Below are 13,337 nucleotides of genomic sequence, written 5' to 3'. Positions count from 1 at the left end.
AAAAAAAAAAAAAAAAAAAAGATCTGCTATTGCTGCACCCCTCTTTCAAAAATTAGATTAGCTGGTCTTTTTATGTGTTACAGAATCGATGTTGAAAAATTTTATAGATTCAATACATATTGCATAATTCTGAGAAGGATTTTTTTTGTTTTTTGATTAAAAACCAAATTAAAGGGCAACTTTGTATTGAATCAGTTGGCATAATGAATTGATTCCTATCCAATGGGAACATGGAATCAAGTATCGATATCGGATTGGCCGGATAGGTCATATCGGATCGTTATTGGTTGAGACCAATCTTGAGATGGGTATCGGTATCATCCTGGGTATCAGATATCAATCCGGATCTGCTGATATGACCCGATCCCTTTTTTTTTTTTTTACATAAACTCATAAAGGACGAAGCAGAGCATTGGGGATCCGACGGCCACGCATGCCTTGTGTCGAGATCCGACAACAGAGAGGTGTGAGGGTAAGGAAGAATCAGAGCAATGGGGGGAATATAAAATTGTTCCCTTCCCTTTGATTGCACATTGTCACGTTCCATAAAAACTGTTGATTTGCTAACTTCCTTGCTTAAATTACTCTCCTATGAAACACAATTATCCATTTTTAATTTCAAATTTGAATTTGGAATCCTTTCCATGTGGGAAGAATAATTTAGATCCTTTAAATCCTCTCTAGCCAGCTCCCCAGCCATCCTCTAATTATGTTCCCTCTCTCTCTCTCTCTCTCTCTCTCTCTCTCTCTCTCCAATTTCCACATGGGCTGATTAAAGTTTTTCTATCCGCTCTTCCACAAAATCCTCCTAAGGAACTCCATCTCGGCCTGCTCCTCAATGCTAGACATCGAATATCTAATAGAATGAATTTGTCACAAAAACATATGGATCAATTGGAGATATCAAAGTTGGGAAAACTATTTAAAAAAAATGGAAAGAAAAATATGATTCACTCGCGATGTTCCACCTTTCATTTGTCTACAACCAAATATCAGATAAATAATACCGTATCACTCGAATGGGATGAGAAACTGGAAGAAAAACAAAAGAGAGAAGTTACAAGAAAGAGTTAAAAAAATCCATATTGAGAGAAGCAAAAGCTAACCCCAAAATAACTAACCTTTGATTTACAATACTTAAAATCAAACAATTAACTTGCACCATTTGACACTAAATCTATACAATACAATACAAGAAAAAATTGAGAAGGCAATGATGAGTCTCACAAAATGCCACCATCATAAAAGATATTGAAGAAAATGCCCATGGATGAGTCATACAAGCATAGATGAGATCAGACTCAGTTCTCCATCACCAATTGATTGAAAGCTCTTCCTAACCAGGATTGCTACTACCTAATGTAGGAGATTTGTTGATGCAGAAAATAAACAAGGAAGAAACACGAGTTGAAGGAGATTTTTAAAAATATAATTTTTTACTTTGGATTGAAAATGAAATATTTCTCGATTGGGGGATCTTTGTAAAATATTTAATCCTAAGAGGGGATTATTATAAATATAATAAAAGACAAGGAGCTTTCGAAAAATAATAAAAAGTTCTCTCATATTGCATAAATATTAGGAATCTCCTTCTTCAACCTCATGATTCCTGCAACAGGAGTGTTCCAGTAAAAGATTTGATCGATACATTTCAATTTCGATCACTTCAGGATATCTCCAAAAAATTATGCCTATGAACGGTCGGAAATTAAGCCTACGAGGGTATATTCCGCTCATTTATGTTTTGTTTTAATTCTAAGATGTAAAATGGCTAGAGTCTGACCTTGCCAAGTCCAAGCCCTTTTCTTGCTGTTGTGTTCTCGCGATAGGTTGCAACTCTCTTGTTGAATCCTTGCAATAAGAAATCAAACACAACGATTTTGCGGTGGATGTCCAAGCCCTTATCTTGCTGTTGTGTTTTTGTGATAGGTTGAACTCTTGTAATATGAAATCAAACCCAACGATTCTCTTGTGCAACTATTGCTCTTTCTTGTTCTCTTTCATGAAACACTCAATCTCCCTCAAAGAAAGTTCAATATTTGGTTTTACTCCTCCGGCGAGTTAAGGATATCATTGTTTTTTGGTGAAATAGTTAAAACAAGAAAGTGAATAAAGAAGAAGATTGGGATGGGATCTTGGGGTCGGATTTCCTATTATACCCTTCAATTAAAGGGATGAATTTGGGAAAGGAATTCAATTAATAGTTGTCAATTAATATTGTGAAATTATGTCAATTATCTTCTGTTAAAATTGAACTAAACTATACACTAATGTATCTAATGTCTGGTTACAAATTTTGTTCGTAATCTGCTCGGTTACAAACAGATGAACCCTTATTTTAATACCCTTTCTTATCTTTATTCCTATTTTCTCTCAACTTCTTCAATCAGGACAATAGAACAACTTTTCTCTCCCTCTCTCTTGTACAATAGCACCCTCCCTTCTCTGACACTCCTTCCTATTTTCTCCCCTTATATCTCCTTCTTTCCCTCTTTTGTTTTATATATATATATATATATATTTTTTTTTTTTTTTTAACTTACCGAATACTCCCTCATTCTTTATTTTCTCTCTTCCCTCTCTTTCTATTTTCTCAATTGTTTCTTAATAGTTAAAACTAAATCAAAACAGTATAAACAATTTACCTCAATCGTCCCCCTCTGTCTCCTTAAATTTCTCTTCTTCTTCTTCTCTTTTTTTCCCTTTTTTTTTTCGGCTCACTCTCTGTTCCTCTTTCTATCTTCTTTTCCGTCTTATGCGGGAGTTAAAACCGCCTTCTTTTCTATTTTATAATAAAAATTGCCACCACCTCCTTTAATCGTGGCTCTCTCTCTCTCTACAAAATAAATTTGCTGATAAGTGATAACTAATAACATAAATTATTAGTATATATAAAATATATTATTATCTTAACACGTGGGTGTCACAGCCCACCTATTTGTATTACATATCAGGTTAGATGAGTCCGAAATTTTGTAGTGGTAGATCCAAAAGTCTCCTGTTCATATGTCAAGTTTTAAGTTCAACTGGAATTGACCAAGTGGCAAAATAGAGCTTTCACAAATCTTGGACTACCAAAAGTGTACATGAGACAATTAGTCGGGTCAGTTATAGATACTTTATGGACAGGACTGTCTATAAAACCTTTTGCCTTCCAAAATTACAGCAGATGCAATTTCTTTCTCATACAATTTGTTAGTTTTTGGACTATAGATCCCTGACTTGGCAGTTGACATAGTTGGAGACATGGTTTGCTACATGGTTTGTTGTAAATATTATTTGTCATCCTGAGCTTCCACAGCTCTTTTATCTGGTAGTTGAAACTGTGATACAATTTCACATTCTTGAATCTTGGTCACTACACAGATGTAATAAACAAAGGTATATGGGTCTGGTTCCATTGTTGTTCATACTTCAAAGTGGGAATATGACATTAGGGAAGGTTAAGCTATGTGCCTATAAGGCTATGCAGGACAAATGTCGTTTTATAAATTTTCTTTAATTTCTTTAAGGTTTTTATTTCGAATCAAAAAAATCTCGAACTCATTCATTTAGACCAAGTGGTATAGAAGCAGGAAAAACACAGCAGCCCTGCTTGGTGTGGGGGGTGGTCAGCACATGTTTTTGGAGAGTGTCGCCGAGGAGTAGGAAAATAAAGTTGATATGCTTGAACTGTTATACTGATTAAGTATGTCTGCGTACATTTGTTCCTCCCAAACCTACAGTAATGGGAGCTTCATGCATTGGGTTGCTTAAGTTTTTTTTTTTTTTTTTTTGGTAGGCAGGGCATCAAGTTATACTGATTGAATATTCTTGTAAGAAGGGTTTGTAATTGTCTAGCTCACAAAGCACTCCTCTGGGTTCATTTTTGTTGAGTTGTAAATATGTTTTAGTACCATGGGAGCTTGCTTGAAGGGTTAAACAAAAAGATAGGTAAACAAGCAGGTTTGGGACACGCCACATCATCCGTTTTGGCATCAGGTTTGCCAACATAACAGAATCCGTACAGACTTCTAGTGATTTACTATACAATGGCAATGATCCTTGTACTCCTTTGAGAAGTTTCCTTGCCTCGGCCTCAATCTTACTTTCTGCCACATTATAATCCATTGCATTGCAACAAATTTAATCTGATTCTGATATACTTCAACGAAGAGGTGCTTTGGGTGGAGAGGGGGTAACAAGAACACCGAGTTTTCCTCAAGCCACGGTGGAGGAATCCCTTACCTGATGGCTATCATTGGCCTTCGATGTGTGTCAGGTAATAATGGAATTTCAGACCTCTAACAAATCAAGTTAAAATTGTCTGCAATAAGCGATGAAGTGTACTAACATCCAATGGCTGAGAGGGCACAGTCATGCACCTCAGCCTTTGGATGCTCACTGCAGACGATTTTGACGTCAACAAATTGGGCATGGAGGTGGGGGTGGAGTAATAATGACTTTCGATGGGTGGGTTTTTCATTCATGGGTGAAGGAAATATTTTTTCTTGACCTACTATTTGTGAACTCATTATTACTCCACACTTATTGTATGAAGTTCCAAATGTTTTCCCACTGTTCCAGTAGTCTTATCCAGTCATTTAGTGTAATGGGTCTTACCGTCTTAGGGTTTCACACTCTTTGCTTGAGGGGATATATCTATGGCACATACTACTAATATGTTTGGGGATGAATTAGGTATGTCGCCAGTATATGGTACGCTAAGGGACAACGCCAATGGAGGTGTCAGATGAGGTATCATATAAAGGCGAAAGATGGCCATTTCAAAAAGGGGAAGAGAAAGATAGACACAATGGTGCTAACTTACGATATATTGGCAGTATGCCCAACCTTTTCCTTGTAGTACACAATATCTGTTATAGGATTAAAGTAGTCTCAAGGAGGAAGGCAGGGTTAGGTCCCTTAATTTCCAATTTCGGATATTTTGGGCAAACACATGCGTAATTAGTCATGCCATCGTCATATATAGGACACAGGTTAAGACGTAATTAATTCAAGAGCTTCATAATTAAGCACTACCCCCTTTATCCTTAAGAAAGCCTTTAGGCTATGTTTGGTAGCCAAGACAAGAAATGAAATGAAAAGAAAAAAGAATCTAGAAAAGAAAAGAGAAGAAATGAAATGAAATGAAATTGTGAGAAAATAAAAATAAAAATTACGTATGTTTGGTTACCATAAAAAGAAGAAAAGAAAAGATAGAAAAGTTTTTGTATTTTCTCATGCTTATTGTGTTTTTTGTTTTTTTCTTTGAAGCAAAAGAAAACTTCACAATTCCCAAGGAAAATTTTGAAATTCAAAAATTGAATATTCTCTTGGATCAAGACATGCCAAGTACAAAGAGAAATTCTTAAACTAAGAAAAATATAATTTTTGTACATTTTTCTTTTCTTTTCTTATATTCTCTTGGCTACCAAACACAGCCTTTAGGGGAAAAAAATGAGAAGTCAGAGTTTAAACAACTCATTTTTTTTAAAAAATGGGAATTTTTCTTTTTTGTAGCCAATATATCATACCTCTTTTTGTATTCTTTTTTTGTATTCTTTTTTTTTTTCCCCCCCTTAATCATGTGAACTCCATATGGATAATATTGTTCACCATGACACCATTAGCGTGTTGTGAAAGATTAATATATGTGAGAGCCATTCATCCCCGCTATATATATATATATATATATATGAGAGCTGTTTTAGCCTTGATGGAGTGTGGTCCCCTTCATATTTCTTTGTCCTTACATAGGAACGAAATGATCAGTAGTTTTTAGTGCTTTCTATTTACAATTAGTGGAATTGATTTTCTATGGGATGCATAAAGAACGATTACAATATATTTTAAGTTTTCCTTCATCCATTGTGAAGAGATACTCTCACCATGGGTGAAGATTTTGTTGGCTTTAAATATGTATTTATTTTAAAATTAAGAGAAAGAAATGGCATGATATGTCGATTATAATTAAATTTTTTCTGGTTATAGAGCACTGATTCAATTTCAATGGTGCACGACAACTGCTTAAAATAAGTGGAGTTTGTGACATGAAGCCTTAGTAACTCAAACTCTCCTTTTGTGAGGGGGCGTTTAATGCCCATTTGCTTTAGAGGTGATTAATTTTTAGGACAAGGGATCAACAAATTGCTGGTGCATGTGAAATGAAATTTCTTACGTCAGGCCAATGGGAGTATAGGAGGATATATATTATGATCATATGCAGGCCTGCATGTTAGTAGGGTTGTAAACGGATCGAATTTGGATTGAATCCGAATATTTATTCAATTGATTTGGATACTTCTAAACGAAGACAGATGCAGATCAAATTTAGATTTTCAACTATTTGTTACTCTCTGACTTATGTAACCAGGACCTTCCTCCTCTTAATGAATACAATTTGCTCTTAATCCATCATTATAAGTTGTCTTAATTCTTTTTCTCATTCTCTAAAATCCGTTTGAATTTTAAGAACCCTTAAAATTATTAATTGATTATCTAATTGGAACAAATATTTATTTTTTAGATAATTCAAATATAAATCCAGACTAATGTTGGCAACAAATCCCCTTTAACCTTCTATGATACATTGACTGTATCTTCTTCTACGACCGAACCTATAGGAGGTTCGTATTACGATTGCGGGTGTGCCAGAGTCGTCCAGACTCAAGAGAATGTTTCTGACTTCTAATCAGGAGATGTGAGCACTTCTCTTGTCTCGATCGCTCCAAGGACTTTTAATGTTCTTTGCAGAGACGTGATGCAAGGATTGAAAAAGATGAAGATAAATGATAGTAATTCATAAACAATGGGAAATGTAATATTGTCTATGTTGATAATCAATATACTAGAAATACAATCTATTGTCTCTGTTGATATTGAGCATACTAGAAACAAGATATGATGTCTCTAGTGATGTTAAACATACCAAAAACGTGATATGTATCTCTGTTGATGTTAAACATACCAAACACTAGGAAATGAAATACATAACTTGAAGAAATTAAAGGACTTCAAAAGAAAATACTAATCTAAAAGAAGAAAGAAAAAATGGAATGAAAGATAGACTTGATGTCTGAGTTTGTTTGATGTATTGATGATGTCCCCTTTCTTCCACCATAGTCATTTTATAGTTTTATTTGAAAGATCCTGCTCTTTTGGCAGTTTCGTAATTGCAAGAACCTATGTATCATATCCTTAGTGTAGTAGTTATTAGAATTACACTCCCTTAATTGGTTGTAACTGTCTTTACCACTTAAACCACGTCTTTATAATTTCCCTATAACTGAACTACATTTGTACGAATTATGCTGATTGACAATCGGTCAAGTTGACCAAAAAATAAGAATCGGTTAGTTGACCTTAAAAAGTCGTAATCAGTCAGCTGACCGTAAAAAGTCACAATCAGTCAGTTGACCGTAGTTAGAATCGATCAATTCATAATTCAAGTTCCTCATTTTCTGTCAAACTGCTAAGTGTAGTTAGAAACGGTCAATTCATAATCAAACTCCTCATTTTCGATCAAACTGACCAAAATTTTATTTGGAACCAACTCATGTTGGTATGAATTTTATCTCTAGGATCTTTTTGTACAACGATCAGTCCTTTAATATAGGTTCCTTATCATCTGATTGGTTAATTGCTTTGTGCATTGATCATGAATCATCTGGTTGATAAAAATTTCAGATTATGATATCAACAACTAGATGCCCTTAAATAAATATAGATATGAATATTGATTCCAATTTCAACAATCCATTTACATCCATGCATTCCGGAAGAAAAAAAGAATGTGGGAAGGCTCATGACACTAACCACGTGACCATCATTTTCTCTAATTTGTATAATTATTTGATAATTTTAATTCATTGGATCCATAAGGATGAGGTTGGTTTGCTTTGAAAGAAGAGTGGAAGAGAGACCTTAAATTCTTCATTAAGCGGCCGCCCATAACATTACCTAATAATTTCTGATGGTTCTCCGATTTAATAAAGTAGTGGCATGGTTTTGTACGTTGAAGCTCCAATTGGTTTTTACAAAAGGACGAAAAAGGGTTCCTCTAACTGGTTTGATTCGTCTTAGGTAGTGCAGTATAGGGAACTGGGAAGCGGTGCACATATGTGCATCTTTTAGTTTTTTTTTTTTCTTTTATGATAGATAATGCGTCTTTTAGTAGGACAGCCGTTTGTGAACTGTGAAGTGAACAAGTGGGGTCCACTAGCACGTGCGCCTCGTATGTCAATACGAGGTCAGTTAGCGAACTATGCCAACCCTGGCACAGGGTCCACTAATTATGCTTTCCAGTTTCAACTCTTGACCACTTCTAAGTAAAAATTAAAAATCTTCCCCCAATAAAGGTCTCGGGCATGATTTTGAGGAATCGGCTCCGATGGGATCTATATTAGCCTTGACTGATTTCAATTCTTGATGGATAATATATTGATGAATAAACAAAGGATAAAATGGTTAAAAAAATGATTTTAATATAAAATCAAGGTTATTTCTGATTTAAGATGATCTAGATTGGTTTCAGATTGGTATCCACCTTGGCCAATGTCGATCCTTATATCAAATTCTCAAACAATAATCTTAAGTCAAAATTTGTTATAGACGATCAAATTGATTAATTTATCCTCTTCTATGAGGGGTTTATCACATTTTTTAGGAACCACACTCTACCAAGTGTGTTAGGCACTTGTTTACTGATATTAGCTTTAGGACACTTCTACCAGAAAAAAAAGCTTTAGGACATTAGATTCTAGGTCATAGCACCATAGTAGATCAGATTCTAATGATCTGTTATTTTCTAATGATTTGTTATTTCTATGACCAAGGACAGTGGACTTGCATAATATTTTCTTGGGAAAAAGAACTCTCTCTCCGAGAGCATGAGTCCTCCTCCCTCTACGAAAAAGACATCTTTACACTTGATTTTAGGATAAGAGAGTAACATAAAGAGTATTGACAACTTGACATGTTTTTTTTCCTACTAGAAAAAGAGAGCATTATACATTAAGACAGGGGGAAGAAGATACAAACTGAGGGAAATACACTCCCCTGTAGTCATCTAACAAAACTTGAGAGGAGGAGGAGTGTTGACGTAGGCTGCACTTCCAGATAGAAAACCACTTCTTTACTTTATTTTATGGTCAGGCACCCAAACATCCATACACAAGAGATGGTGAAAAGACCACCCTACCCCCTGATTGGATGCTTGTGTGCCTTCTTTGCCTCCTTGATTGATCCCCGTTTTGGCACAATGACTGCACGACCAAGTAACGATCCTTAACCCTTTGTTAGTTAGCAATTTTTCTTTTCAAAAAATAAAAAATAAGCATCCTATTCAAGTTGGAATCAATGGCATCCAATTCAATTTTTTTTTTCACTCGAATGTTGAATTATGTATGCTTCTTTTTTTATTGCTTCACAATTCATTTTTTTATTAATAAAATAGTAGAAGATCAATGCAACTTACCTTTCGTAATAAACTTTCAAATTTATTGGGTGAAAGTTTTCCATCACACATTGAGAAATAAGAATCTCCTCCATGTTTATATTTGACCTTATGATTGGATTCATATGTTATTGCGAACTCTCACTTCCTATTACACATGGTCAAATACACCATTTCCCTAGCATGGTTTAAAATGTGAGACTGATTGATATGGATCAGGTCATCAAATGGTTTTACTTTCACTTTAACGATTTTTTTTTTTTTTTTGATAGATTCACCCCTGAATCGAACCATTACACCTATATGGAATTGGACACTTACTGGTAACAAACAACAATCGATAACAATCGATCAATACAACCTATGCGATATTGATTATTTGAACCATGATCTCTAGCTAGTCCAATTAGTCGCGATCATTTATAGGGGTGAGGGGATTCCTCATTAACCGTGGGTAAAAAAAATGTAGAGAAATAGTAAACTACTTGTGGTCACCAAATTTAATAGAGTTCAAGTTGTCCTCTTCCGTAATTTAAATAAAAAACAGGGGTATTCATGCGCGTCGGTTTCTATTTTTCAAAAGGAAAATTTCCCGCGTCCTCTATTCATTCCAAGCAAGTAACACTCCTAAGTTCTAAATCTAATGCGTCAAGGCCCTCACGGATTCGCAAATGGCCATTTCTGATTTCTGCAATTCACGGGTTCTTTTTCCCACTCTTCTCGCCAGATCCCTCTCTCTCTCTCTCTCTCTCTCTCTGCAATTAGGGAAGAGATCTTCGATCTTGTCAGCCTTAAACCATTGACGAAGTTGAGGATTGAGGATTGAGGATTTCAGATTTCATTCATTATATAATTGGAGACTGAACGCTCATCAATCAAGGTTAGAGATCTTCAAAACCCTAGATAAATTTAATCAGCTTCTTTTACTACTACTTGCCATATAATATGATTCGGTTTAGCTTTAACAATTGATATCAATTGATATATCTGCGTTAGATTCATGTGTTGGATTGTTTAGGTAGAAATTGCTAGATCTGTTACACACAATAGATAATGCATTTATATATTCTGGAATCCATTACAGCATTAGAGCGTTACAGCATGAAGAGAGAGGAGGAAATAGAAACTACATCTTACATTCATATTAGCCTAAAGGAAATCGATTACGCTTGAAAAAAGAGGAAAAATAAGAAGCAGAAGGAATAGTAGGAAGAATCACAGAAGTTGATTCTCTATTACTACATCTGCTTTTTGTAGAGTAGCGGGTTTATGGATCCTTATTGCAGCAGATTCACTTCAATAGAGCTTGAAATACTTCAGCCTGCGCAAGAAACATGCGCAAACAATACTCATAAAGTCACAGCAAGAGTAGGCCAAATATAACTTGCATGAACAATTACATAGAATGATAAGCAAGAGGGTCATTATAAAAACCATTTGAAACATGGAACAGAGTCAGGGAATGCAGAGCAAGACAAACTTAAATATTAGAGGACTCAATTGATTTCTTATATAGCTAAGAACATAAGATTCAGAGGGAGTAGGATTAGATCTCATGTGAACTTGGCTTTCGAGCCAGGGGCATGATTAGGAAGCTGGGCTATGTATGAACTCTGTGCAAAATTAAATCAATTCAACTATTGTAAAGAACTTCATTTGTGTACTACTGGTTTAAAATATTACCTCTCCTCTTCATTACCAATGTTGTTGTTGCCTTAGCTCCTGCTCCCTCCAGTGTTCCTGTAATTGGGAATAGCCACTTGGCCAGATTCGATACTCCTGACGTCATGTTCGAGGGACTCATAATGTCTCCTCACTTCCTCTGCTGTCTTCCCACCACCCACTTCCCTGGCAATATTGTGCCAGCGGTCGGGGGTGTCCCTGTCATGCCTAGCCAATGCCTCCTCAAACAACTTGTTTTGCCTGGGAGTCCAATTCGAGCCAGAAAGGGAGCTGGATGCCATTTGATCTGTCGAGATTTGGTTGCAGAAATGGCGACAGGCAGGGAAGGAGAGTGAACAATTACTCTACAACAACCACTGTCACTACGATCAGTTGAAGTAGTTTTTTTTCTTCTTGGGTACTAGATAAATTTAAGTGGGTCGATAAGTGAGGATATAGGTGGGCAAAAACAGAGAAAGAGAGGTGTAACACCTTTGAATATGGGAAGAGAAGGAGAAGGAGGTACTACTGAAGAGACGATGATGAACAATATGGCCATGCGTGGTATTTATAAACAAGAGGGGAGGCGGGTGTTAATGTGGTGCCAGTTGGCGAATAAATTTTGCCAATGTGTGGAATATTAAATGACTAATCTCCTCAGGAACCACACACCAGATAATGGGGCTGGACAAGGAATAATGGGGCGGGACAAGGAATTGCAAGAGGGTTGAAGAATCGGTATCTAAGGACAGCTTTTTCTTTTCTTTTTTCTTCAAATGTGGGGGAAATTAGTCCTTTTCCTCTCTTTCGTACCAAGAAGAGCCACAATTAAGTACGGTTTTTCTTGACAAGTTACTAGCCCCTTGGGATTTCATTCTAGAAAAGGCATTAAAAAGGGCAGATAGAACCCATATACTAAACAGGGGAAATTTATATTCATCGATACCCCAAAAAAATAAATAAGCTGTTGCTCTTCCTGCTAATCAGTCCAACTTAGCAGTAAAGGCAACGTGGTTTAGTCAAAACACCACTCAACCTTGGTTAGACAGTTTCTGAACCTTGGAGGATAAGCATGCCGACAGAAAGAAAAAGAACCAATAAAGGAGCCAAGAAATAGGAATTCCAGCAAGGCGCGTTACTGATCATTGTTTATGTTGTCCTTCTTTGTTGGCCTCTTACAAGTAAGGAGGTGGGTAGTTCATTTAATCCAAAGCCAACATTCACGAGAAAACACCTCTCTTCAGGCTTTTTCCGGGTGATCATATGGGCAGACCACTAGAGCTTCCTTGCTTTTATCTTAACAACAATCCAAAGGGCTCTAGCTGCCCACTTGTATCCGTACAATGATGGTTAATGTTTTTACTCAGAACAGGGAGACATGTGAATCTTTTACAAGTAGGATTCTGTCAGTTCATACATGTGGGGCATCGAAAATATTAGTACTAAAGCAGCTGCGGCATAAACATTGATGCTTTGAATCCCCGGTGTTAAGTCTTTGGCATTATCCCCACCCTACTTAGATTCATGGTTTTAAGTATCTCTGATATCGATATGATACCCTCTGATACATATTTTAAATTTAATCGATCGATACGATATATATTGATACGATACATTAAATTTTTTAAATTATTTCATATCGATATATATCCTACAATACATACTGATATGCATCAATATACCACTAATACACATCGATACGATACGACATGCCTCGATATGATTCTATGAAAAATATAAAATTGAGGTAAAATATACGTTTCGGTATGTATTGGTACGTATCGGTGAGTATCGGTATATATCAGCACATATCGGTGAGTATCGATATATATTAGTACGTATCGGTGAGTATCGATACATATCGGCGCTACGGTCATATAATGGCCAATATGGGTAATTTTTCAGAAAAAAAAATAATTTTTTGAAGGGTTTTTGTTCCAAAGTTGCTGTCAGTCATATTTCTCTCTAACTAAAGTGGAAATCAAGGTTGGGAACAAAGATTTTACATTTATGGGACAACTACAGACCTTGAATTCTTAGTACGATACCCTCAATTTAGTGTTTATGCATAATACATGTTATCAATAGCTTTTTTTAACAAATTCTTTATGCAAAAGTATTTAAAAAAATGTTTCCTATCCATTTATGTGTGTATCTTTAACTTATCTTAGTGTATCTCCGATACGATACGATACCCTCCAATACGTATCTTAATTTTGGCCGACCGATACGGTGACCG

At 35.8% G+C, this 13,337-nt stretch overlaps 2 protein-coding genes and 1 long non-coding RNA gene across 3 annotated transcripts in view; 2 read left to right on the top strand and 1 right to left on the bottom strand.

Annotated features, from left to right (window-relative positions):
* The window catches only part of LOC122065102 (60S ribosomal protein L32-1-like), a 2,778-nt gene extending 844 nt beyond the window's left edge, over positions 1-1,934 (top strand). The window contains exon 2 of the mRNA XM_042628906.1: positions 1,930-1,934. Coding sequence (XP_042484840.1) covers positions 1,930-1,934 — 5 coding nt within the window. The remainder of the gene's footprint in view (positions 1-1,929) is intronic.
* An 8,156-nt stretch (positions 1,935-10,090) lies between these two features.
* The window catches only part of LOC122089295, a 10,501-nt gene continuing 7,254 nt past the window's right edge, over positions 10,091-13,337 (top strand). Inside the window, exon 1 of the long non-coding RNA XR_006143296.1 lies at positions 10,091-10,316. This is a non-coding gene — a long non-coding RNA (uncharacterized LOC122089295). The remainder of the gene's footprint in view (positions 10,317-13,337) is intronic.
* On the bottom strand, positions 10,474-11,631 carry LOC122089286 (protein RADIALIS-like 3). Its single transcript, XM_042658891.1, has 2 exons — positions 11,120-11,631; positions 10,474-10,757 (listed from the first exon to the last, which is right to left on the bottom strand). The coding sequence occupies exon 1, from the start codon at positions 11,398-11,400 to the stop codon at positions 11,152-11,154; it is 249 nt and encodes an 82-aa protein (XP_042514825.1). The 5' UTR covers positions 11,401-11,631; the 3' UTR covers positions 10,474-10,757; positions 11,120-11,151.

The sequence above is a fragment of the Macadamia integrifolia genome, chromosome 2 (genome assembly GCF_013358625.1).
Source record: "Macadamia integrifolia cultivar HAES 741 chromosome 2, SCU_Mint_v3, whole genome shotgun sequence".
Taxonomy (NCBI): domain Eukaryota; kingdom Viridiplantae; phylum Streptophyta; class Magnoliopsida; order Proteales; family Proteaceae; genus Macadamia; species Macadamia integrifolia.
The sequence above is the reverse complement of the archived record's forward strand: the minus strand, read 5'-3'. Positions and strand labels throughout refer to the sequence as shown.

Bases quoted from the DNA above. Each gene is read 5' to 3' on its own strand.
- LOC122089286 (XM_042658891.1), bottom strand. From the start codon at position 11,400: ATGGCATCCAGCTCCCTTTCTGGCTCGAATTGGACTCCCAGGCAAAAC.